Source organism: Schistocerca serialis, chromosome 5 (genome assembly GCF_023864345.2).
Source record: "Schistocerca serialis cubense isolate TAMUIC-IGC-003099 chromosome 5, iqSchSeri2.2, whole genome shotgun sequence".
NCBI classification, from domain to species: Eukaryota; Metazoa; Arthropoda; class Insecta; order Orthoptera; family Acrididae; genus Schistocerca; species Schistocerca serialis.
The window spans coordinates 825,622,238-825,648,226 of NC_064642.1; the positions used below are offsets into that span (position 1 = coordinate 825,622,238).

Consider the following 25,989-nt stretch of genomic DNA (forward strand, 5'->3'; position numbering starts at 1 on the left):
TATTGCTTACGGTTCCAATTCATTTGTTGTCGCGCTTCAAGTGCAAATCTAATGCAACACATGCAAAACCTATCACGTTTTACATAAAATTGTAATTATTTACTGCATTACAATAACTGCAGAGGCTGTGCGCCATTAGTTACAAGTTCAGTATTCCTGACAATAAGAATACCACGATCTTCTCCGTGTTCTTCAGTCTTTATGGTGAAAGCCCCACAAAGTTTTCTCTAAGAGCTTTAGTAACCAACAGAACTATTGCTTATTCTGAGTGGCATCGTGGGACGTACTATGCGCAAAATATTGGATATGAGACGTCAGATGCGTACTTAAGCCTTCAATTAACAACGTACCTCTCAGGCAAAACTGATTTTCCATACAATTTGTGCGAGCACTGAGTTATAATGTATTGTAACTGACGGCTTTAGTCTAAGTCGTACAACGATCCATCGAGTTGCCAGGGGCGAAGAGCATTCTGTCATCACGTGGACTGGGTGTGACTGACTCGACTGGGCATTTCTCCTTATGGAGGGCGCGGCGTGCTGTCACAGCCACAAACAGAAACAACATGAGGCGCGCGCGAGCCACCGAACTGAGCCGTACTCACGGTTGTGATGACGAAAGCAGTGAAACAGATGACGAGCGTGCTGGCGAGGAACTGCACCAGGATTGACGCACTCAGGATAGACTCCATCTCATCCACCGACCTGAAACGCAAACAACAGGGCTGCATGTGAACGGGTAATGACGAGGCGATTTCTGTTGGGCAATACAAGGAAGTATTTATTGAGTAAAGGAACTGTTAGAACTGTGCTACTTAAAACGTTATGTTACGCGGGAAGTTTTGTACATTAGTCTCTCCAAGGGAAGTGTTACGGCTCTTCTACCAAGAGCTTCTACTTTAGCAGAACTTGTATGTATGGAATAGAAACATCGGAAAGAAGACAGTGGGTCCTCTGTTAGGGGCTGATGACGGTACCCGCACTGCATAAAAAAGTGTTTCACAATGAAGCTAGTTACGATACACACACCACGGGTAATCACGGAGCATCTAATTAACGTCGTAAAGACAACTGGAGAATTGTAACAATGGAAGACCAGAATGGTCTATTGTTACCCTCCTTCACGCTGGAAACACTACAGTACTCTAGGACAATATTGTTGTTGTTGTGGTCCTCAGTCCTGAGACTGGTTTGATGCAGCTCTCCATGCTACTCTATCCTGTGCAAGCTTCTTCTTCTCCCAGTACCTACTGCAACCTACATTTTTCTGAATCTGCTTAGTGTATTCATCTCTTGGTCTCCCTCTACGATTTTTACCCTCCACGCTGCCCTCCAGTACTATAGTACTATATTGGTGATCCCTTGATGCCTCAGAACATGTCCTACCAACCGATTCCCTCTTCTAGTCAAGTTGTGCCACAAACTCCTCTTCTCCCCAGTTCTATTCAATACCTCCTCATTAGTTATGTGATCTACCCATCTAATCTTCAGCATTCTTCTGTAGCACCACATTTCGAAAGCTTCTATTCTCTTCTTGTCTAAACTATTTATCGTCCATGTTTCACTTCCATACATGGCTACACTTCATACAAATACTTTCAGAAACGACTTCCTGACACTTAAATCAATTCTCGATGTTAACAAATTTCTCTTCTTCAGAAACGCTTTCCTTGCCATTGCCAGTCTACATTTTATATCCTCTCTACTTCGACCATCATAAGTTATTTTGCTCACCAAATAGCAAACCTGCTTTACTACTTTAAGTGTCTCATTTCCTAATCTAATTCCCGCAGCATCACCCGACTTAATTCGACTACATTCCATTATCCTCGTTTTGCTTTTGTTGATGCTCATCTTATACCCTCCTTTCAAGACACTGCCCATTCCGTTCAACTGCTCTTCCAAGTCCTTTGCTGTCTCTGACAGAATTACAATGTCATCGGCGACCTCAAAGTTTTTATTTCTTCTTCATGGATTTTAATACCTACTCCGAACTTTTCTTTTGTTTCCTTTACTGCTTGCTCAATATACAGATTGTGTAGCATCGGGGAGAGGCTACAACCCTCTCTCAATCCCTTCCCAACCACTGCTTCCCTTTCGTACCCTTCGACTCTTATAACTGCCATCTGGTTTCTGTACATATTGCCGGCCGCGGTGGTCTAGCGGTTCTAGGCGCGCAGTCCGGAACCGCGCGACTGCTACGGTCGCAGGTTCGAATCCTGCCTCGGGCATGGATGTGTGTGATGTCCATAGGTTAGTTAGGTTTAAGTAGTTCTAAGTTCTAGGGGACTGATGACCACAGTAGTTCAGTCCCATAGTGCTCAGAGCCATTTGAACCATTTTTTCTGTACATATTGTAAATAGCCTTTCGCTCCTTGTATTTTACCCCTGCCACCTTCAGAATTTGAAAGACAGTATTCCAGTCAACATTGACAAAAGCTTTCTCTAAGTCTAAAAATGCTAGAAACGTAGGTTTGCCTTTCCTTAATCTTTCTTTTATGATAAGTCGTAGGGTCAGTATTGCCTCACGTGTTCCAATATTTCTACTGAATCCAAACCGATATTGGCTCTGAGCACTATGGGACTCAACTGCTGAGGTCATTAGTCCCCTAGAACTTAGAACTAGTTAAACCTAACTAACCTAAGGACATCACACACATCCATGCCCGACGCAGGATTCGAACCTGCGACCGTAGCGGTCTCGCGGTTCCAGACTGCAGCGCCAGAACCTCGCGGCCACTTCGGCCGGCCAAACCGATATTCCCCGAGGTAGGCTTCTACCAGTTATTCCATTCGTCTGTAAAGAATTCGCGTTAGTACTTTGCAGCTGTGTCTTATTAAACTGATAGTTCGGTAATTTTCACATCTGTCAACACCTGCTTCCTTTGAGATTGGAATAATTATATTCATCTTGAAGTCTGAGGGAATTTCACCTGTCTCATACATCTTGCTCACCAGATGCTACAGTTTTGTCAGGACTGGCTCTCCGAAGGCTGTCAGTAGTTCTAATGGAATGTTGTCTACTCCTGGGGCCTTGTTTCGACTTAGGTCTTTCAGTGCTCTGTCAAACTCTTCACGCAATATCATATCTCCCATTTCATCTTCATCTACCTCCTCTTCCATTTCCATAATATTGTTCTCAAGAACATCGCCCCTGTAGAGACCCTCTATATAATCCATCTAACTTTCTGCTTTCCCTTCTTTGCGTAGAACTGGGTTTCCATCTGAGCTCTTGATATTCATGCAAGTGGTTCTCTTCTCTCCAAAGGTCTCTTTAATTTTGCTGTAGGCAGTATCTGTCTTACTCCTCATGAGATAAGGCTCTGCATCCTTACATTTGTTCTCTAGCCATCGCTGCTTAGTCATTTTGCACTTCCTGTCGATCTCATTTTCGAGACGTTTGTATTCCTTTTTGCCTTCTTCACTTGCTTCATTTTTGTATTTTCTCCTTTCTTCAATTAAATTCAGTGTCTCTTCTGTTACCCAAGGATTTCTACTAGCTTTCGTCTTTTTACCTACTTGAATCTCTGCTGCCTTCACTACTTCATCCCTCAAAGCTACCCATTCTTCTTCTACTGTATTTCTTCCCCCCATTCCTGTCAGTTGTTCCCTTATGCTCTCCCTGAAACTCTGTACAACCTCTGGTTATTTCAGTTTATCCAGGTCCCATCTCCTTAAATTTCCACCCTTTTGCTGTTTCTTCAGTTTTAATCTACAGTTCATAACCAATTGTGGTCAGAGTCCAGATCTGCCCCTGGAAATGTCTTACAATTTAAAACCTGGTTCCTAAATCTCTGTCTTACCATTATATAATCTATCTGAAACCTGTCAGTATCTCCTGGGTTCTTCCATTCATACAACCTTCTTTCATGGTTCTTGAACCAAGTGTTAGCTATGATTAAGTTATACACTGCGCAAAATTCTACCAGGCGGCTTCCTCTTTCATTTCTTAGCTCCAATCCATATTCACCTACTACGTATCCTTCTCTTCCTTTTCCTACTGTCGAATTCCAGTCACCCATGACTACTAAATTTTCATCTCGCTTCACTATCTGAAAAATTTCTTTTATTTCATCATACATTTCTTCAATTTCTTCGTCATTTGGAGAGCTAGTTGGCATATAAACTTGTACAACTGTGGTAGGCGTGGGCTTCGTGTCTATCTTGGCCACAATAATGCGTTCACTATGCTGTTTGTAGTAACTTACCCGCATTCCTATTTTCCTATTCATTATTAAACCTACTTCTGCATTACCCCTATTTGATGTTGTGTTTATAACCCTGTAGTCACCTGACCAGAAGTCTTGTTCTACCTGCCACCGAACTTAACTAACTCCCACTATATCTAACTGTAACCTGTCCATTTCCCTTTTTAAATTTTCTAACCTACCTGCCCGATTAAGGGATCTGACATTCCACGCTCCGATCCGTAGAACGCCAGTTTTCTTTCTCCTGATAACTACATCCTCTTGAGTAGTCGCCGCCCGGAGATCCGAATGGGGGACTATTTTATCTCTGGAATGTTTTACCCAAGAGGACGCCATCATCACTTAACCATACAGTAAAGCTGCATGCCCCCGGGAAAAATTACGGCTGTAGTTTCCTCTTGTTTTCAGCCGTTCGCAGTACCAAAACAGCAAGGCCGTTTTTGTGAGTGTTACAGGGCCAGATTAGTGAATCATCCAGACTGTTGCTACTGCAACTGCTGAAAAGGCTGCTGCCCCTCTTCAGGAACCACACGTTTGTCTGGCCCCTTAACAGATACCCCTCCATTGTGGTTGCATCTACGGTACGGCTATCTGTATCGTTGAGACACGCATGGGGGGTGGGGGGGGGGGGGGGTGGTAGGACAATGATACAAGCTAAAGAACATTCACCCTACTGTAATGGAACAATTATTTCCTTGCTCACTCGCACACGCTTAATAGCTCCAGGTCGTAGGCGACGTGCGCACACCTCAATCTCTTGTGTTTAAAGAGGTTAGTCCCTTTACGGTACCTGTCTCTTTTACTATGTTGTATGTTTTACTGTGTTATGGAGAACGTAAACATCGAAATGGATCTTAACTTTACAAAGAAATTCTGAAAATTTAGTTGTGATGGGTGTGAACGATTACGTTTACAACGTTCCACAATGGTGGAGAGCATGTCGAGTCGCGCACTTGTGGTGTATGAAGCTAGCTACTGTTTGTGTGACCTATATTACTTACTGTATGTACATTTGCTACAACAATCGTTTAGGGTTCTGTATAAGACATTAATGAAATCAAATTGTGTCTTCTTTTTAATTTGTTCCTTTTTTCTGTTGCTTCTTTTAACGTTGCTCATCTTGTATTGTAAAGACTTTGTGTGCACATATTCAGTCTAACGTGTTACGCCCAATCGGTAAAGTTATTTATTGTATAACCGTATTTACATGTATGTATGTATGTCAGTTCGTTGTAATTTTAGCAGCTTGTGTCCGTTGGAAAATTAATATCTGTGAATAATGTTACGAGAAAACAGTTGAGTAGCGATGATGAGCTACGTTGCGTTGCGACTACGAGTGAAGCTGAACGACTGAAAAAGACTGGCAGTGAACTGTCTGTGGTCTGGTCTGGTATGCTCAAAACTGTATGGCATCTGTGGGAGGACACAGCTCCTGAAAGGTTTAACTTTGGTGATGTGAAAAATAAGCGGTTGGACTGCGCTCGCCGCGCGGGATTAGCCGAGCGGTCTGATGCGCTGCAGTCATGGACTGTGCGGCTGGTCCCGGCGGAGGTTCGAGTCCGCCCTCGGACATGGGTGTGTGTGTTTGTCCTTAGGATGATTTAGGTTAAGCAGTGTGTAAGCTTAGGGACTGATGACCTTAGCAGTTAAGTCCCATTAGATTTCACACGCATTTGAACATTTTTGGACTGCGCTTCGATGTTGATTGTCGGCGGCCGTCCACTGTCGTTTCTGGAAATCTGCATTGTTGTAATTAAATTCGTTCGGTTGGTCTTGTCCCGATCTGCACTTTGACCAGTGAGGTTTACTTATGGTGTATTCTCAAGGACCGTTGACCGGCGAGACAGCAGAGCGTCAGCACCAGAGATCTTACAGCAGTCGCCTCAGGTATGGAGCTGCCGAACGTACATCTCTGCCATCTGCATTTCGTTGCCGCAGGGCATCGATGCAAACACACTCTTATGCCGGACCGAGACTCGAACTCGGGACCTTTGCCTTTCGCGGGCAAGTCCCTTCTTTCAGGAGTGCTAGTTCTGTAGGTTCACAGGAGAGCTTCTGCAAAGTTTGGAAGGTAGGAGACGAGGTATTGGCAGAAGTAAAGCTGTGAGGACGGGGCGTGAGTCGTGCTTGGGTAGCTCAGTTGGTAGAGCACTTGCCCGCGAAAGGCAAAGTTCCCGAGTTCGAGTCTCGGCCCGGCACACAGTTTTAATCTGCCAGGAAGTTTCATATCAGCACACACTCCGCTGCAGAGTGAAAATCTCATTCTGGATTTTTAAAGTATGTTACATTGGTTTCAGTCAGTTTTCAATTTACTTTTAATCAGTTGTCCTTCAGTAACACATCAAATTAAAATAACATTTGTGCTTTTAAGAGGTATTTCAATGTCACAACTTTTTGTAGTTGTCACATGACCTGTGTTGAGGACACTAGTTCTCTATTACTTTGTTAATTCGTGGTAATAGGGACGACGTAATTTAAATAACGATATTTTGAAAACACTGGGGATAAAGATTGAACAATGCTATTCGATTGATACTGTGATCTCACATTATTATAGGTAGTGCTCGTGAAGCATCACAGGCATTTATAACCAGTTAACAAGTACTTGAAGTCGAACTTTTTACAGATGCGACAGTTCAAGACAGGTCAGCACTCATTCCTCACTGTTGATCTCAACTTTATTCCAATCAGAGACGATTAATTTGTTCGTCCATTCCACTGCTTAATAATTAAGGTTTCACACCAAGGACATTCTGAATTCTAACAGATCTAAAGTCTTAACAACATTAAGACAAAATGCTTCAAATCTTCTAGTTTTGTGACAGACATTTTCATATAACAAAGTTGCACAGCCTACCCGTATGTCCATCTTCAGTAGCAAACAGTAACACATATTTATTGTTACAGTAGCTCCTGCTAAGTAAAATTTATGGATATTTTATTTTTTTACATGTCTCATATATATTTATTTTGTTTGTAATTGAAGTGTGCTTTTGTTGCGTATCTGAGATCTCACTCAATCTTTCTTAGAGATAGAAGGTATCTGCCAGGTAATATCAGAGAAACATTAGTTCAGGATAGAGACAGTTGGCCAAGGGTTTGGTTAAAATAGACAGGTGTGTGGTGCTTTAATCATAAGAGTTTACGAGATCTTTTGTGAAGGTTCAGATACAGATCCTTTAGGTGTCAAGTAAAGTGAGGCAGTCTCAAACTTTACAAGCTAAGTGAGAAGAGAGACGAAACGTATCAGCTGCGAATTTGCTTGTAAGACACGTGGCCGAATGTTAGTTCCTTCAACTTTTCATTAAACAGTCTCCACAGTGCAGTAGCGGTAACCAGTCAAGAGTTAAGAGCGCCATAAAGTCGCCTACAAAGGCCACCTGAGTTGCAGCTCCTGCGCGGCCCGCGACATTTTCAGTATTATCTGGCGCCAGGAACAACACGCAGGTGGTCGTATTCCGATAAGCCGTCATCAAGGCGAACGGTTGCTCGAATCATGAACCATGCCACGGAAACAGTATCAACGGAATAGTATCAAATCTGGGGAACATTAACTGGGCTTCCGTGAGACCGGTGGTGGAAATCGGAGACAGTACGTCAGCTGTGGTCTTCGTAAATTCCTAGCGGGCCACCTGCAACCCTCATAACTGATGTCTCCCCCGACTGTGATGGAATTTTCCATTTGGATAACTGTCCGTGTTACAAGGCCAGAATCGTGCTACAGGGCTTTGAGCAGCGAGACGGTGAATTCGCGTAGATGGAGCGGCCATTCAGTTAGCCTAGCATAGACACCTGGTGCCACATTCCTCCGGAAACTTACCAAAGACTCGTCGTTCCAGGACACACAGAGGCGCTGCAAAAGCGGACAAACACACTGCTAGGCACATGGCACAATGCTTGCCTCATCCGTGATGCATACTCAAACGAAGAATGTAGCAAGCCATTTTAATACGTGTTTGCAGTAGCTACGGTAAATGAGCTATGGTGAATAAGTAATAATGATGACGACAACGATGATGATTGATGATGACGATCGATGAGCTAGACACAAATTGTATACTACCTGTGCACCGAGTGTAGCTCTGATAGATATGCATTTACTTCAGTTCTGCTAGTCCATCTCCTCCGTCCCCCTTTGTCTGCCCCCCTCACTAACCCAGTTCCTTCTCCTCCCATCCCCCCAGTCTCTGTCCTCCACCCCCCCACCCCCGCCCTCTGTCCATAAACCCCTGCCCCTCTCTCTGTGTGTCTCCTCCTTCAATCAATTTTCTTCCCCTGTCTCTCGTACAATGATATAATTTAGTATGTACTTTCAGCAGCGATTGTGGATACTGCATCGTAAATGTGTTGCGAAAAGAGTTAGTAGCAAAGAAGCAATAAATGTAAACATCATGATGCCATGCTTAATGCTACAATTCTACTGTATGAACAGCAAAACCGTTGTTGTTGTTGTTGTTGTTGTGGTCTACAGTCCTGAGACTGGTTTGGTGCAGCTCTCCATGCTACTCTATCCTGTGCAAGGTTCTCCATCTCCCAGTACCTACTGCAACCTACATCGTTCTGAATCTGCTTAGTGTATTCGTCTCTTGGTCTCTCTCTACGATTTTTACCCTCCACACTTCCCTCCAATACTAAATTGGTGATCCCTCGATGCCTCAGAACATGTCCTACCAACCGATCCCCTCTTCTAGTCAAGTTGTGTCACAAACTCCTTTTCTCCCCAATTCTATTCAACACTTCCTCATTAGTTATGTGATCTACCCATCTAATCTTCAGCATTCTTCTGTAGCACCACATTTCGAAAGATTCTGTTCTCTTCTTGTCTAAACCATTTATCGTCCATGTTTCACTTCCATACAAGGCTACACTCCATACAAATACTTTCAGAAACGTCTTCCTGACACTTAAATCTATACTCGATGTTAACAAATTTCTCTTCTTCAGAAACGCTTTCCTTGCCATTGCCAGTCTACATTTTATATCCTCTCTACTTCGACCATCATCAGGTATTTTGCTCCATAACTCATTTACTACTTTAAGCGTCTCATTTCCTAATCTAATTCCCTCAGCATCACCAGGTTAATTCGACTACATTCCATTATCCTCGTTTTGCTTTTGTTGATGTTTATCTTATATCCTCCTTTCAAAACACTATCCATTCCGTTCAACTGCTCTTCCAAGTCCTTTGCTGTCTCTAACAGAACTACAATGTCATCGGCGAACCTCAAAGTTTTTATATCTTCTCCGTGGATTTTAATACCTACTCCGAATTTTTCTTTTGTTTCCTTCACTGCTTGCTGAATATACAGATTGAATAACATCGGGGAGAGGCTACAACCCTGTCTCACTCCCTTCCCAGCCGATGGTTCCCTTTCATGCCCCTCGACTCTTATAACTGCCATCTGCTTTCTGTACAAATTGTAAATAGCCTTTCGCTCCCTTTATTTTACCCCTGCCACCATCATAATTTCAAACAGAGTATTCCAGTCAACATTGTCAAAAGCTTTCTCTAAGTCTACAAATGCTAGAAGCGTAGGTTTCCCTTTCCTTAATCTAGCTTCTAATATAAGTCGTAGTGTCAGTATTGCCTCACGTGTTCTGATATTTTTACGGAATCCAAACTGATCTTCCCCGAGGTCCGCTTCTACCAGTTTTTCCATTCGTCTGTAAAGAATTCGCGTTAGTATTTTGTAGCCGTGACTTATTAAACTGATAGTTCGGTAATTTTCACATTTTTCAACAACTGCTTTCTTTGAAATTGGAATTATTATATTCTTCTTGAAGTCTGAGGGTATTTCGCCTGTCTCATACATCTTGCTCACCAGATGGTAGGGTTTTGTCAGAACTGGCGCTCCCAAGGCTGTCAGCAGTTCTAATGGAATGTTGTCTACTCCCGGGGCTTTGTTTCGACTCAGGTCTTTCAGTGCTCTGTCGAACTCTTCACGCAGCATCAAATCTCCCATTTCATCTTCATCTACATCCTCTTCCATTTCCAAAATATTGTCCTCAAGTACATCGCCCTTGTATAGACCCTCCATATAGTCCTTCCGCCTTTCTGCTTTCCCTTCTTTGCTTAGAACTGGGTTTCCATCTGAGCTCTTGATATTCGTACAAATGGTTCTCTTTTCTCCAAAGGTCTCTTTAATTTTCCTGTAGGCAGTATCTATCTCACCCCTAGTGAGATAAGCCTCTAAATCCTTACATTTGTCCTCTAGCCATCGCTGCTTAGCCATTTTGCACTTCCTGTCGATCTCGTTTTTGAGACGTTTGTATTCCTTTTTGCCTCCTTCACTTGCTGCATTTTTATATTTTCTCCTTTCATCGATTAAATTCAATTTTTCTTCTGTTACACAAGGATTTCTACTAGTCTTCGTCTTTTTTCCTACTTGATCCTCTGCTGCCCTCACTACTTCATCCCTCAAAGCTACCCATTCTTCTTCTACTGTATTTCTTTCCCCCATTCTTGTCAATTGTCCTTTATGCTCTCCCTGAAACTCTGTACAACCTCTGGTTCTTTCAGTTTATCCAGGTCCCATCTCCTTAAATTCCCACCTTTTCGCAGCTTCTTCAGTTTTAATCTACAGTTCATGACCAATATATTCACATCTGCCCCTGGAAATGTCTTACAATTTAAAACCTGGTTCCTAAATCTCTGTCTTACCATTATATAATCTATCTGAAACCTGTCAGTATCTCCAAGCTTCTTCCATGTATACAGTCTTCTTTTATGATTCTTGAACCAAGTGTTAGCTATGATTAAGTTGTGCTTTGCGCAAAATTCTACCAGGCGGCTTCCTCTTTCGTTTCTTACCCCCAATCCATATTGGGCTACTACGTTTCCTCCTCTCCCTTTTCCTACTGACGAATTCCAGTCACCCATGACTACTAAATTTTCGTCTCCCTTCACTATCTGAATAATTTTTTTTTTGTATTTCATCATACATTTCTTCAATTTCTTCGTTATCTGCAAAGCTAGTTGGCGTATAAACTTATACTACTGTGGTAGGCGTGGGCTTCGTGTCTATCTTGGCCAAAATAATGCGTTCACTATGCTGTTTGTAGTAACTTACGCGCATTCGTATTTTCCTAATCATTATTAAACCTACTCCTGCATTACCCCTATTTGATGTTGTGTTTATAACCCTGTAGTCACCTGACCAGAAGTCTTGTTCCTCCTGCCACCGGACTTCACTAATTCTAACTTGAACCTGTCCATTTCCCTTTTTAAATTTTCTAACCTACCTGCCCGATTAAGGGATCTGACATTCCACGCTCCGATCCGTAGAACGCCAGTTTTCTTTCTCCTGATAACTACATCCTCTTGAGTAGTCGCCGCCCGGAGATCCGAATGGGGGACTATTTTACCTCTGGAATATTTTACCCAAGAGGACGCCATCATCATTTAACCATACAGTAAAGCTGCATGCCCCCGGTAAAAATTACGGCTGTAGTTTCCCTTTGCTTTCAGCCGTTCGCAGTACCAAAACAGCAAGGCCGTTTTTGTGAGTGTTATAGGACCAGATCAGTCAATCATCCAGACTGTTGCCCTTGCAACTACTGAAAAGGCTGCTGCCCCTCTTCAGGAAGCACACGTTTGTCTGGCCTCTCAACAGATACCCCTCCGTTGTGGTTGCACCTACGGTACGGCTATCTGTATCGCTGAGGCGCGCAAGCCTCCCCACCAACGGCAAGGTCCATGGTTTCAGGGGGGGGGGGGGAGGGGGGAGCAAAACCGTAGTAAGCGATAAATTTTCTTGAAACGCCTGGCAGATCGAAACTGTGTGCCGAACTGAAACTCGGGTGCATAGTTCGGTTTTAATGTGCAGGGAAGTCTCATATCCGTGCACACTCTACCATAGAGTGAAAATTTAATTCCCGATAAGCCTTTTTCCTTTCATAACTTTGTGGCGGTTCTTAGAGGTAAATGTTGAAACTCTGTGTAAAGTTTTTTGCAAGTCACTACGTTCTCTCGCTATCAAATACTGGATAGTGTGCATAGTAGCTATACATTATCCAACGGGCACATTATGCGTAAAAAATGTGGAATTACGGAAGAAAAACATTGAAGATCGTGTAAGAATTATATTCATTACTTTGAATTGCATCAAGCAGAACTTATCAAGTAAGAAAAGCATTTTCACAAGTGTGATGGAGCTCAAAAGACAAAGAGCTAACAGCTTTTTTTAAAAAAGACTCAATATTTTTCCTGATTCGCATAATATTCTTCAAATCAATTATTATCTTAGCCAGAATGAGATTTTCACTCTGCAGCGGAGTGTGCGCTGATATGAAACTTCCTGGCAGATTAAAACTGTGTGCCGGACCGAGACTCGAACTCGGGACCGAGTTCGAGTCTCCCGAGTTCGAGTCTCGGTCTGGACAGAGTTTCAATCTGCCAGGAAGTTTGAAATATTATCTTGTACTAAACACTTTCTAAAGTAGCCTATGTTCTCCTCCAGCATTCGAACTATCTCCTTACAAAATTTTATCGAACTTTTTGTGCGTACGATTTTATGATTGTAGAAGGTATTTTTTTTTTTTTTTGTTCGTTGTTACTGTATTCGTTGTTACCGTTATTTGCAGTTACCGTTATTCGTTGTTTCCGTTATTCATTGTGTGGTTCGACGTCAGTGGTAAGGTCGTTCTCTTGGCAGTCAAGAGAAGTGGTTTACGCCCCTACTTCGAGAATGAAAAAGTTAATGGTGGTCTGCTTCTCTCCGTTAGCTAAGTGATAGAACAGCTACAGCTTTGAATATAAACAAAAACACTGTTGTGAGGAATCGACAAAGAAAAAACAAAATGCTCTAGGACCATCGAAAATTAACAGCACTGGCAAAAATTTTCGTCTGGATAGGCGAATTACCAATATCTATTGGTCTGCAGAGGAAGCGATTCGTCGTCATTTTTATGATTATTGTCGCATAGGAACATCCGGCGCTCAGAAAATTACTGGTCACACTTAAAGAAACAGGGCTTCTTCAAGGCAGTCGCATATCCTTGTCCACAGTTTTCCACAGCCTTGGCTTTCACTAAGGACATTTCTGTGGCCTTGAGCTGTTGATGAGGAGGGTCGAGATAGCTGCACGGCGCTGCTGATTTTCAAGTTACATGCGTAGCATAAATACCGACGAAGTGGTGTGGCTTGACGAAACGTTGGTCAAGTCTGGTGACGTTGTCAAGCAGGGCTGGACAGACGACACAGACAAAGGAACAAAGGCAACGCCTTCTTCATGCAGGCACCTCGCAAGGTTTTCTCCCAAACAGACTCATGCTTCTTAAATCAAAGAAAACAGGAAATTGTCGTGAAGAAATGATCATGTTACGTTTACAAAATTGTTCGAAGATTCAGTAATACCAAATCTTGGGAAACAGTCAACAGTTGTATTCGATAATGCTCCTTACCATTGAGCTGTTGTTGACAAGGCACCTAGCATGGCAAAACCGAAAGGAGGACTCAAAGGCTTCATCGTCATAACTTCAGTGTAAGTAATGACCATAAAAAGGTAGAGCTTATGAAAAAAATCTCTCTTCATAAGTCCCAGTTCCCTCTATACGAAATCCCCGAAGTGACAACAAAAAAAAAAAAAAAAAAAAAATGTGTTCAGTGTTTAGGATACCACCTTACCACTGTCATTTCAACTCAACAGAGTTAATATGGGCCCAAATTAAAGATTACTTTTCCACGAATAATAATAAATTTATGCTGTCTGCAGCTGAAGCATTCCCAAGAGAAGCTGTCAGGAACGTAACTTCTGAAGACTGGAAGAAAGCCGTCCAACATACTCAAAGTGTCATGGAAAGAGAGTGGCAGAATGAAACTCTTTTGGAAAATTCAGTGGATGAGATGATACTTTCATTAACTAAAATCAATGACAGTAATACTGACTCTTCAAAAATCCGTCACAGCAACGGCAGCAATATCAGCTGAGATTCTCGGTTATCCCCGTTCAAATGGAGCGCTGGCGGGTCCAGCTACTTGTTCGGCTTGCACAGTTTACATCTGTAGGTACCTAATTACAAAATTATACCGTCATAAGTTTTGAAATTTTAATAAGAAGGGCTCAATAGCAACTAATTGCAAAGGAATTTCATCTCAGGAATTTAGTACGTAGCACACTAAATAAATATTACTGTTTACAATATGACTGCTGTAATTAGAGGCCCAATTATTGGTATCGCTTTTGTTCTTTCTGAACACTAGAGGTTTTCCCACCGTGATAAACACGATTAATCTTATTTTTTGCTCTGTTAGGATTAAGTAGGAGCATAAGAAAAATTACTAACAGTTTCATTACAATACAACATCGATCTCTTTCTCGTGTCGAAACTGAACGAGTGCCCGACTAGTTACTAACGCCCGAGCGGCCCATTGTGCGTCATATGTAACACAAATTATCTCACATTAGAGATCTCCTACAAAGTTCTCGTTTCGAACGTATGAAAATATGATGCATTAGCATAACGTACTCACCTACCTTCAATAACAGATAAGTTTCCCTTATATCTAAAATTCGGTAACATCGTTAGAAAATGCAGTTTCAGGAACTGCCATCATTTAGCATTAATAATTTGATGCCGCATTTAAAACTAAAATCAAAACTCAATGTATCCCATTCAGAACAGATTGATGCGATTCCCATATTTATGATGTGAATATCTTGCCTGTTTGAGCGAGTTGAATGAAATGAAAGATTGTGCGTGTCTTCCGTGGGGGATGTGGCAACTTTGTTCCGAGCCTGCACGTGATCCCGCCCAAGGGTCGGTCCTAACGTAACCTTGTATCCTGAACTACGTGTCGTGCATATATTTGTAGCTACATTCAGTGATAACTTGAACAGTACCTGCAAATTGTGTGGCTGATACAGTTAGTAATGAAGAAGTAATAAATTTAAAATATTATGCCTGAAGCGAATATGAATAGCGAAAATGCAGCAAGCGATGAACTTCTTTCCTTTCAACATTAATCCGGGGGGTTGGGGTTGGGGGGGGGGGGGGGGCAGGGGACGAGTGTTAGCGAGATAAAGTTTCATGAAGCTTTAAAATTATGTATAAAGTCTGTTGCAAGTGCTCTCGTTCTCAAATACTGCATAAATGAAATGTGGGTATTCGTGCGTCGTAGCCTACACTTCTGTTTCGCCCCCCACCTCTTTGGTAGGTAGGTAGTTCTTACCCCTACAGCGATTCTTTCCCGACAGTAACTGAGATGTGTACGAAGTTTGGTCGAAATTGGTCCAGTGGTTTCGGAGAAGATACAGAACATACATTCATTTTCACAATATACAGATGAATATCTTTTCTTTCGTAATTATATTTTGATTAAATATAGCCTTTAAGGTACCACTAGCTACGCTGAAGTAACCATCTTGTAGTTCTGGAGATTAGCGTGTTTAGACAGACAGACAAAAATGTTTCAGTAATATATTTTTTTCCGTGATCCGATTTTGATGCCCAAAACTGTGTTCAAGTTACCTGCGGAAACCCCATGAAAATTGATATAGTAGTCTCGGAGATTCTTTGAGTTCAAAGACAGACAAGACAGTTTAACAGGTTTATTATTACTATAGCCCCCCCCCCCCCAACCATGAACCATGGACCTTGCCGATGGTGGGGAGGTCCCAAAGAACGCAGATGTTGACAGATGTGAAAATTACCGAACTATCAGCTTAATACGTCACGGCTGCAAAATACTAACGCGAATTCTTTATAGACGAATGGAAAAACTAGTAGAAGCTGACCCCGGGGAAGATCAGTTTGGATACTGACCCTACGACTTATCTTAGAAGCAAGATTAACGAAAACCAAACCTACGTTTCTAGCATTTGTAGACTTAGAGAAAGCTTTAGACAATGTTACTAGAATACTCTCTTTTAAATTCTGAAGATGGCAGGGGTAACAAACAGAGAACGAAATACTATTTACAACTTGTACAGAAACCAGATGGCAGTTATAAGAGTTTAGTGGGTATGAAAGGGAACCCGTGGGTGGGAAGGGAGTGAGACAGGGTTGTAGCCTCTCCCCGATGTTATTGAATCTGTATATTGAGCAAGCAGTGAAGGAAAGGAAACAAAAATTCGGAGTAGGTATTAAAATTAATGGAGAAGAAATAAAAACTTTGAGGTGCGCCGATGACATTGTAATTCTGTCAGAGACAGCAAAGGACTTGGAAGAGCAGTTGAACGGAAAGGATAGTCTCTTGAAAAGAGGATATAAGATGAACATCAACAAAACCAAAACAAGGATAATGGAGTGTAGTCGAATTAAGTCGGGTGATGCTGAGGGAATTAGATTAGGAAATGAGACGCTTAAAGTAGCAAATGAGTTATGGAGCAAAATACCTGATGATGGTCGAAGTAGAGAGGATATAAAATGTAGACTGGCAGTGGCAAGGAAAGCGTTTATGAAGAAGAGAAATATGTTAATATCTAGTATAGGTTTAGGTGTCAGGAAGTCTTTTCTGAATGTATTTGTATGGAGTGTTGCCATGTATGGAAGTGAAACGTGGACGATAAATAGTTTAGACAAAAAAGGAATAGAAGCTTTCGAAATGTGGTGCTACAGAAGGATGCTGAAGATTGGATGGGTAGATCGCATATCTAATGAGGTATTAAACGGAATTAGGCAGAAGAGAAATTTGTGGCACAACTTGACTAGAAGAACGGATCGGTTGACAGGACATATTCTGAGGCATCAAGGGATCAGCAATTTAGTATTGGTGGGCAGTACAGAGGGTAAAAATCATAGAGGGAGACCAATAGATGAATATACTAAACAGATTCAGAAGGATGTAGGTTGCTCTAGGTACAGGCAGATGAAGAAGCTTGCACAGGATAGAGTAGCATGGAGAGCTGCATCAAACCAGTCTCAGGACTGACGACCACAACAACAACAACATATTAGTATAGATACAGATATCCAAGTAATACGCAACTTTATAACTTCCTGGTGGAAGATGATGCATTCTAACAGCCTCTCGTGGGTCCTTTGGGCTTTCGTCTTGTCGTATGCGTTTGGAAGTTTCACGGGCAGCTTGTGCACTGTCTCCGGTCTGCTGAGGGGCCTTCCCTGCTCGACGAGGCTGTCGTCATCGTCGTCGCCGCCGCCGTCAGCGCCTTCCGCGATGGAGAGGAAGTCGATGTTGAGGACCTTGAGCTGCGAGGACAGGTAGATGATGAGCGTGACGTAGAAGGTGTCGAGCGTGCTGGTGGACAGGTAGAGCAGCATCAGCCAGTAGCAGACGCCCACGTAGGCCAGCTGGTAGGCGGGCGCCCCCACCGGCTGCCCGCGCGGCCACCACAGCAGCATCGCCAGGTTGCGGCCCAGCAGCGGGTCCAGCGTCTCGTTCGCTGTGGGGGTCACAAACCGTGTACCGCTCCCTACCACTATCGCAGTGTGAACATTGAATAAGCAGTAAGGAAGAAAAATTGTCTTAGGAATTAAACTCCTGGGACAACAAATAAAAACTTTGACGTTTGTCGGTGACATTTGTAACACCGCAATAAACCCGAAAACCCAAATAAGAATGTGATGATAATTTAAAGAAGGGAACAGTATTATCCCGACAGATACGACAACTTTGACAATAATATAACACCTTCAAGTTTTGATGAACACCAATTTCAATAATTACTGAGTCTATCATGATATATAAAGCTCGAAAGAAAGTAAGGTTATTTTTAATTAGCTATCAAACATCTTAGTATTAACTGCAAATCAGTACGATGAAAGTTAAGTCCGAAGTAATATGTTGGTCAGAGATAACATTTATTGTGAAAGAAAGTTACAAACGTGGCGAAAAGGAAATTCAATGCGTCTACAATGCTCGATCATGGAAATGTTAGACGCTTGCTAGCTTGCTTGCTGTCAAGTCGAGAGAGAGCACCATTTGTTATAGTACTACAAACGGAACGTTACGAGATTCTTTTTTTTTTTTTTAAAAAAAAAGTAACATTGTGGGATAGAGATGCGCGGATTTTGTTCTCAGGTATTCTGACTTGAGAACTTGAACTGAAGTGATATGGTAGGGTACGACGAGTTAATGAACCATAATTATTGGAGATATTATTGTTGGACTCAACCTTCATCAAAGTGAACAGTTACAACGAAGAATGGACATAGTATCGAAGACTGCAGTACCTGATTAGCCTGGAGTAGGAAACATTAATACGATCACACGCAGATAATACAAACACGCCGATTGTAAAAGTTGTCGTAATTGTCACGACCACCGAACTGAAAAGAATCGTGATTGATCTGATCCGTCGGCGTGCGTGTGGTGTGGTGATTATGAACTAACTGCTAAGAAGGAACAATAATAATTGTTCGTCAGTAATGGAAATCTCACGTGTTGGCTCCATCATTAATTGAACTGTGTGATAGTTGATAATCAAAATTAATAAAGTGTGAACATTTTAATTGAAAGAGTGACTTGATGAACATTGAGCATTGAAAGGAGTGCTTTGCCGAAATAATATCACGACGCACGAAAGCAAGATCGCATTACAGATTATCTCTGGATTTGCGTCGTGCCGTAGTGAACAATTCTGCCTAGCAACGTAACAACAACTATTGATACTGAACTGCAAATGAATTTTTCCTCGCTTCAGTGGTGTGAAACGACGCGGGTGATGGTTGATTCACTCAACACTGCAATAACTAACTAACCGGGCATAGCAAAACATCATAAAACCCTAACAGACAATTAAAATCAGCAGTTCGCATCACTGAGAAGACTGCGGACTCGCAAAGGAACTTCCATACATTACGCGGAGAACAATTTTCTTTACAGATTTTCAGGTACTGTTCCACGTTATACGACGGGGACAACCATCACTGCGCGTCGCGTCTCCATTCCACTGATCGAGCTGTAGCAGTGGCGGCTCAACATCAACAGCGACAACAAAAGGGGAGAGGGGACGTCACACATTGCAATGCTGTCACAGACAGCAAAGGACCTGGAAGAGCAGTTGGGCAGTGTCTTGAAAAGAGGATATAAGATTAACATCAACAAAAGCAAAAAAAGGATAATGGACTAGAGTCGTATTATATCAGATGATGCTGAAGCAATTAGATTAGGAAGCGAGGCACTTAAAGCAGTACATGAGTTCTGGTATTTGTACAGTAAAATAACTGATGATGGCTGAACCAGGGAGGAATATAAAATGTAGACTGGCAATAGCAAGAAAAGCGTTTCCGAAGAAGAGAAATTTGTTAACATCGAATATAGATTTATGTGACAGGAAGTGTTTTCTGAAAGTATTTGTATGATGTGTAGGCATATGTGGATGTGAAACATGGACGGTAAACAGTTTACGCAAGAATAGAATAGAAGCTTTTGAAATGTGGTACTACAGAAGAATGCTGAAGATTAGATGGGCAGATTACGCAAGTAGTGAGTAGGTGCTGAATAGAATTGGGGAAGGAGGACATTTGTGGCACAACTTGACTAAATGAAGCGAAGTTGACTGGGTGCATTTTGAGACTTCAAGGGATCACAAATTCAGTACTGGTGGGAGTTGTGGGGAGGTAAAAATCGTAGTGAGAGACCAAGAGATGAATACAGTAATCAGATTCAGAAGGATGTAGGTTGCAGTAGTCATCCAGAGATGAAGAGGCTTGCACAGGTTAGAGTAGCATGTAGAGCTGCGTGAAACCAGTCTTCCAACTGAAGACCACACCGACAACACAACTACGATCATGCCTAATCCCAACCACAGTGCCAATATACAGACAAGCATTAGGGATAGTCACGTCATCATAACGACGATGATTGCTATAGTTAACACATACATCAGGAAATCTAGCAAAGTTTTTATGCTAAAATAGCAAATAAACTGTTGTTGCGATCCCACCACGTAGTTGCAGTACGAAGATAGTAAAGAAATGGTAGCAAAAGTTTAAAATAAAAATAAAAAAAAAAGTTTTGCATTACCTTGGTTCCGAGAGTTCCGCAACCTTTACAGAAAATTAGAACAGAGATCAACATAAACATCGTTTCCGCCCTTTTTATTGCTCATGAAAACCACACATTTTATGTTGTACCACCGTACAGCGAGACCTTCAGAGGTGGTGGTTCAGATTGCTGTACACACCGATACCTCTAAGACCCAGTAGCACATCCTCTAGCATTGATGCATGGCTGTATTCGTCGTCGTATTAGATTGGATTAGATTAGATTCAGTTTTAGTTCCATAGAACCAAAAAATGAGACGATTCTCGTGGGTGTGGAATACGTCAGAAAGTATAGCATGAAAACGTAAAACATTTGAATATAATACATACTACCCTGATCATTTGTCAGGAGATAGTCGAAATAGGTTAATACAGTGCAGTAAACTGCAACAGCTAATATTTACAGAATTAACACGCTGTTAGAATGCAACACTGTTACGGACTATTAATAAATTCATCATACACAAAATACCTAATCTCGACTGTTGTGACTAAGTGTTGTCAAAACTGAAATCTAAGCGATATTTTTACTTAAGCTGGTTTAAAAGCCTCTGTTAAGATATTCATCAACGGAGTAGAAGGAGTTGCGTATCAAAAAGCCTTTCAAATTCTGTTTAAACCGTGCTTTATTTGAAACCAAGTTTTTAATGGTTGCTGGCAATTTATTGAAAATGTGTGTTCCTGAATATTGGAATCCTTCTTGGACCAAGGTAAATGATTTTAGGTCTTTATGTAGATTGTTCTTATTCCTAGTATTGATACTATGTATTGAGCTATTGGTTGGACATAGAGATGTATTACTTGCAACAAATTTCATTAAGGAATAAATATAATGAGAAGCAGTCGTTACAATACAAAGTCCCTTGAACACGTTTGTACAAGATGTTCTTGAATTTACACCACAAATGATTCTGATCACACGCTTTTGCACCATAAAGACTTTTGCTCGGTTTGATGAGTTGCCCCTGAATATGATCCCATATGACATAATTGAATGAGAGCAAGTAAAGTCCGCAAGTTTTTTTTATATTTATATCCCCTACATATGACATCATTCTCACGGCAAATACAGACTTGTTTAGGCAATTCTGTGGTATGCCCTTCCCAACTGAATTTATTATCGAGTTGTAATCCAAGAAATTTAACACTGTCTACCTCTTCAATCTGCATGTCTTCATATGTTATACTCATGCTGGAAGGAAATCTCTTACAAGTTCTGAACTGCATGTAGTGGGTCTTCTCAACAGTTTAATGAGAGTGAATTAGCTTTAAATCACTTATTAATGTTAGGAAAATTTGATTAGCAGCTATTTCTAAATCTGTACGTGACTTGCTACTTGTTGCAATGTTTGTATCATCTGCAAAACAAACTTAGCATCTGGAAAAGTAACAAATGAGAGGCTATTAATGTACATAACAAAAAGCAATGGACCCAAGATGGAACCTTGAGGAACACCTTATGTAATTAATTGCCAGTCTGATGAAGACTGACTGCTTACTGCACAGGTATTTTCTAACTACATCCTTTGTTTCCTGTTAGATAGATAAGACTCAAACAATTTCGCAGCATTGCCGGTGACACCATAACATTCTAATTTACTTAAGAGAATGCTGTGGTTCACATAGTCAAAGACTTTTGCCAGTAGCCTCTAATTTATTATCTAATCAAAGCACTGTTGGTCCAGACTGTCCCACTCATCAACAGCGATTCGGAGTAGACCCCTCAGAGTGCTTGGTGGGTCACGTCGCCCATAAACAGCCCTTTTGAATCTATCCCAGGCACGTTCCATAGGGTTCATGTCTGGAGAACATGCTGGCCACTGTAGTCCAGGGATGTCGTTATCCTGAAGGATGTCATTCACAAGATGTGCACGATGGGGGCGTGAATTATCATCCATGAAGACGAATGCGTTGCCAATATGCTGCCGATATGGTTGAACTATCTGTCGAAGGATGGCATTCACATATAGTACAGCTGTTACGGCGCATTCCATGACCACAAGCGGCGTACGTCAGCCAACATAATGCCACTCCAACAGAGCAGCGAACCTCCACCTTGCTGCACTCGCTGCCAGTGCGTCTAAGGCGTTCAGCCTGACCGTGTTGCCTCCAAACACGTCTCCGACGATTGTCTGGTTGAAGGCATATGCGACACCCATCGGTGAAGAAAACGTGATGCCAATCATGAGCGGTCCATTCGGCATGTTGTTGGACCCATCTGTACCGCGCTGTATGGTGTCGTAGTTGCAAAGATGGACCTCGCCATGGACGTCGGGACTGAAGTTGCGCATCATGCAGCCTATTGCGTACAGTTTGAGTCGTAACACGACATCCTGTGGCTGCACGAAAAGCATTATTCAACATGGTGGCGTTGCTGTCAGGGTTCCTTCGAGCCATAGTCCGTAGGTAGCGGTCATCCACTGCAGTAGTAGCCTTCGGGCGGCGTGAGTGAGATATTTGATCGACAGTTCCTGTCTCTGTGTATCTCCTCCATGTCCGAACAACATCGCTTTGGTTCACTGCGAGACGCGTGGACACTTCACTAGTTGAGAGCCCTTCCTGGCACAAAGTAACAATGCGGACGCGATCGAACCGCGGTATTGACTGTCTAGGCATGGTTGAACTACAGACAACACAAGCCGTGTACCTCCTTCCTGGTGGAATGACTGGAACTTTTCGGCTGTCGGACCCCCTCCGTCTAATAGGCGCTGCTCATGCATGTTTTTTGCGTCTTTGAGCAGGTTTAGTGACATCTCTGAACAGTCAAACGAACTGTGTCTGTGATACAGTATCCACAGTCAACGTCTATCTTCAGATTTTCTGAGAACCGGGGTGATGCAGAACCTTTTTTGATGTGTGTAAATTACATTCTGGAGAAGTATAATCGCACCACTAATTTAATTAAGAACTGAAAAGACGAACAGTGGCTTAATAACAAAATCTTGAAAATGTTAAAAAAAGGAGATTGTTGCACCTGTCTTTAAAAAAAATAAAAAAGCTGCAGAAGTGTCGATCCTAAAAGTCACTAGAAATTCATGAGTCTAGAAAGCGATGGATGCGCGATGCATACAAGAACTTTCACTGTTGTACATTAGTGAAAGATGTTGCCGATAATTCTAAAATATTCTTGCCCCATGAAAAATGTCTGAGCAGATGGAAGTCTTCTACTCAGTCACCTGTTGATCGGTCTCCCGTGGCAATAGAAGACAGCAAAAGGAAAAGTGTGGTTTTAAATTTCACTTTCAAACATCATCCTCCATTGTTTCACAAACTCTTGTTTGGAGGATACAAAAAGAGGCATCCTTAGCCTCGAAAACCAGCTGAAAGAATTGAAGCAAGTTATCAGGTCCGACTGGAACCTCATTTCGGTCTTACGTAGACTATTATTCCTCATTGTCCCCTTAGCTTTCAAATCTTAAGGAGTCCCCAGGCACTGCAGAAAGGGCTAGTGGACGTAAGTGGATGTTAGTAAATGGATGTAAGTAACCCTGTGGATGTAAGTAATCTTGTGCAATTACGTTAGTGTATACTGAATGTTCTGTGTTACCGTGTGGAAACTATGTCGTGGCAGTTGGCCGCAAGCGTGAAGAAACGAGTACGTAGGCTCCCAAAGAGTGAGGAACTGTCCGGGGCAACAAGCTACGCCCCCCCCCCCCTCTCCCCGTTTCCTTACATCTACGAAAGCAGAACATACACAATGGTCTTAGGGATCGGCGATACCTCCTCGTCTCGTGAGAGCCCAGGATTTGCCTCCTCAGTTATTTCAAAACACGAGGAAAAAGCAACGAGCAATGCACAACGCAAAACAAAGTGGAGTGCACAGAGCGTTTACTAGTGACGCGGTGCTACTGTTTGCTGTGGGTGGCAGTGGCAGTTCGGGCTCAACCTCTTACGGTGTCTGTCGGTGAACTCTAATGAGCGGGCAGCGCTTTTTGTGGGGGAAGGACCTGGCAACGGTCGTACAGGCACATCCACGGAGCTGTCCATTTCCTGTTCAGCAGAGTACCGCAGCGTGCGGTGATTTACGTTAAATCTGTTCATGAGATTTTACTTACCATAGTTAGTCAATTTAGTTTGTGTATTTTGTGAGGTACTTAGTTCTTTAGATGTGACATATAAGCGTACTACATCACAACAAAATTTCCACTCTACAAAGAAGAATATTTCGGAGTAAAGAGCGTTCGGTCGCCTCTAGCGTAGTTAAAGCTTATTAAAGAGTTCGCACAAAAAGAATCGAGGGCTGATATTGTCTCTCCCTGTCAAGGGACTGGAGTTTATACAGTAGTCTGTCTTGTTAGAATGAGACGCATGAGAAAGGAACGCGAAAACGGAACACAAAGTTTAGTGGAATCACCAAGAAACAGCGCTCACAATTTTGAGAGGAAACCCATCTTTTTAGGCAGATTTATAAAACCGGTAATTCTGAAAACGATGGACGATTTTTACATAGCCCAAAAAATAGCGGAGATGTTACTTATTGCTATAAAAGAGAAAATCCATTTTTTGGCAGATATATGCTTTGCAGAAACAATTGGTGAAATGGGATTTATCAGTAAGAGACCTGTAAGTAGAAGAGAGTCTCTAACAAAGAGAACTTATGCAACTGATCGGCGATGCAAATATTTGATAAAAGTAATGAAGTTAAAACAGGAAGTTGGAAAGTTCTTTTATATGAATGAAGCTTGGGTGGACAACAACAACATTTATAGAAAACTTTGTCGGTGTCCTGGTGTTGACAGCGTCCTAGACAATGTTATTAGAAGCAACAGCGCTATTGTAGTGAATATTGACCCAATAGTAGGTTTATTTATAACGTACAACAATGTCCTCATCGAAATATTTCCCATCACATATTACACACTTATAACAGTGCGTTTTTCGAAAGCCTAAGACTTCTTGGGACAGCTTTCAGCTCTCTCACAGAAGCGATTTTAACCTTATCTGTGTTTGTAAAAGAATACCCTTTCAAAACCACATGGAGCGATTATGGAGGCTAGGGCATCATTACAATCTTGTTTTGACCAAACAGTAACGAACACGCAACGAAGTCTGAAATGATGCATTATCGTCTTGCAAAAACCATGAATTGCTCCGCCACTACCGGACTTTTTTCGGATTGCTTCACGAAGACGGCATTGAACGTGTAAATAGTGCTCCTTATTGTTCGTTTTACCCTGTGCCAAGCACTGATGATGCGCTATAACGTTAAAATCGAAGAACACTGCGAGCATAACCTCCAGATTTGATGGTAATGTCGATAGTTTTAGGTCTTGCAGAATTATTAACGACCGCAACACATTCACATAACATTGGATTTAGTCATCAGTAATATAATCCTTCAGTGTTTACAATAGTCTGCCAACGCTGGGATGACTTTACGATTACGCGACTGTCGATATCACGAGGCTTTGAGGCAAAGAAATCTTCGAGTCTTGTTCGGTGCTCATTTTCATCCGGAATGGAAGTTCCTTGAAGGTCGTTCGACAGAGGGCGGAAAGGCGAAAATCTGAGGGAGCAAGATCGGATGATTGAGTTGGGTGCGGTATGACTTACGAACCCAAATCCTGTTACCGCTTTTTGCCAGCGCAACAGAATGCGGGCGGGCGTTATCATGGAGTGGCGCCAGTTCTCGCAGTCTTGATGGTCACCGTTCTTGGACCGCGTGTGCAGGGCGCCTCAGGTGTCAGCAGTTAATGTCAGCAGTGATCGGGGAAACGATCAGCAGTACAGCAGCACATCTTTTGCAGATGCTCGCAGGTCTTTGTACGGTAGGCTGCTGCTCAACAGTTCATTTCTTGTACTTATGTTAGCATAAAAGCCACCATTTGCCGTCA

At 42.2% G+C, this 25,989-nt stretch overlaps 1 protein-coding gene across 1 annotated transcript in view; it reads right to left on the bottom strand.

Annotated features, from left to right (window-relative positions):
- The window catches only part of LOC126482249 (putative odorant receptor 92a), a 171,153-nt gene that overhangs the window by 38,692 nt on the left and 106,472 nt on the right, over positions 1-25,989 (bottom strand). Inside the window, exons 5-6 of the mRNA XM_050106229.1 lie at positions 17,136-17,550; positions 605-704 (exon numbers count right to left, since the gene is read on the bottom strand). Of these exons, the coding sequence (XP_049962186.1) occupies positions 605-704; positions 17,136-17,550 (515 nt within the window). The remainder of the gene's footprint in view (positions 1-604; positions 705-17,135; positions 17,551-25,989) is intronic.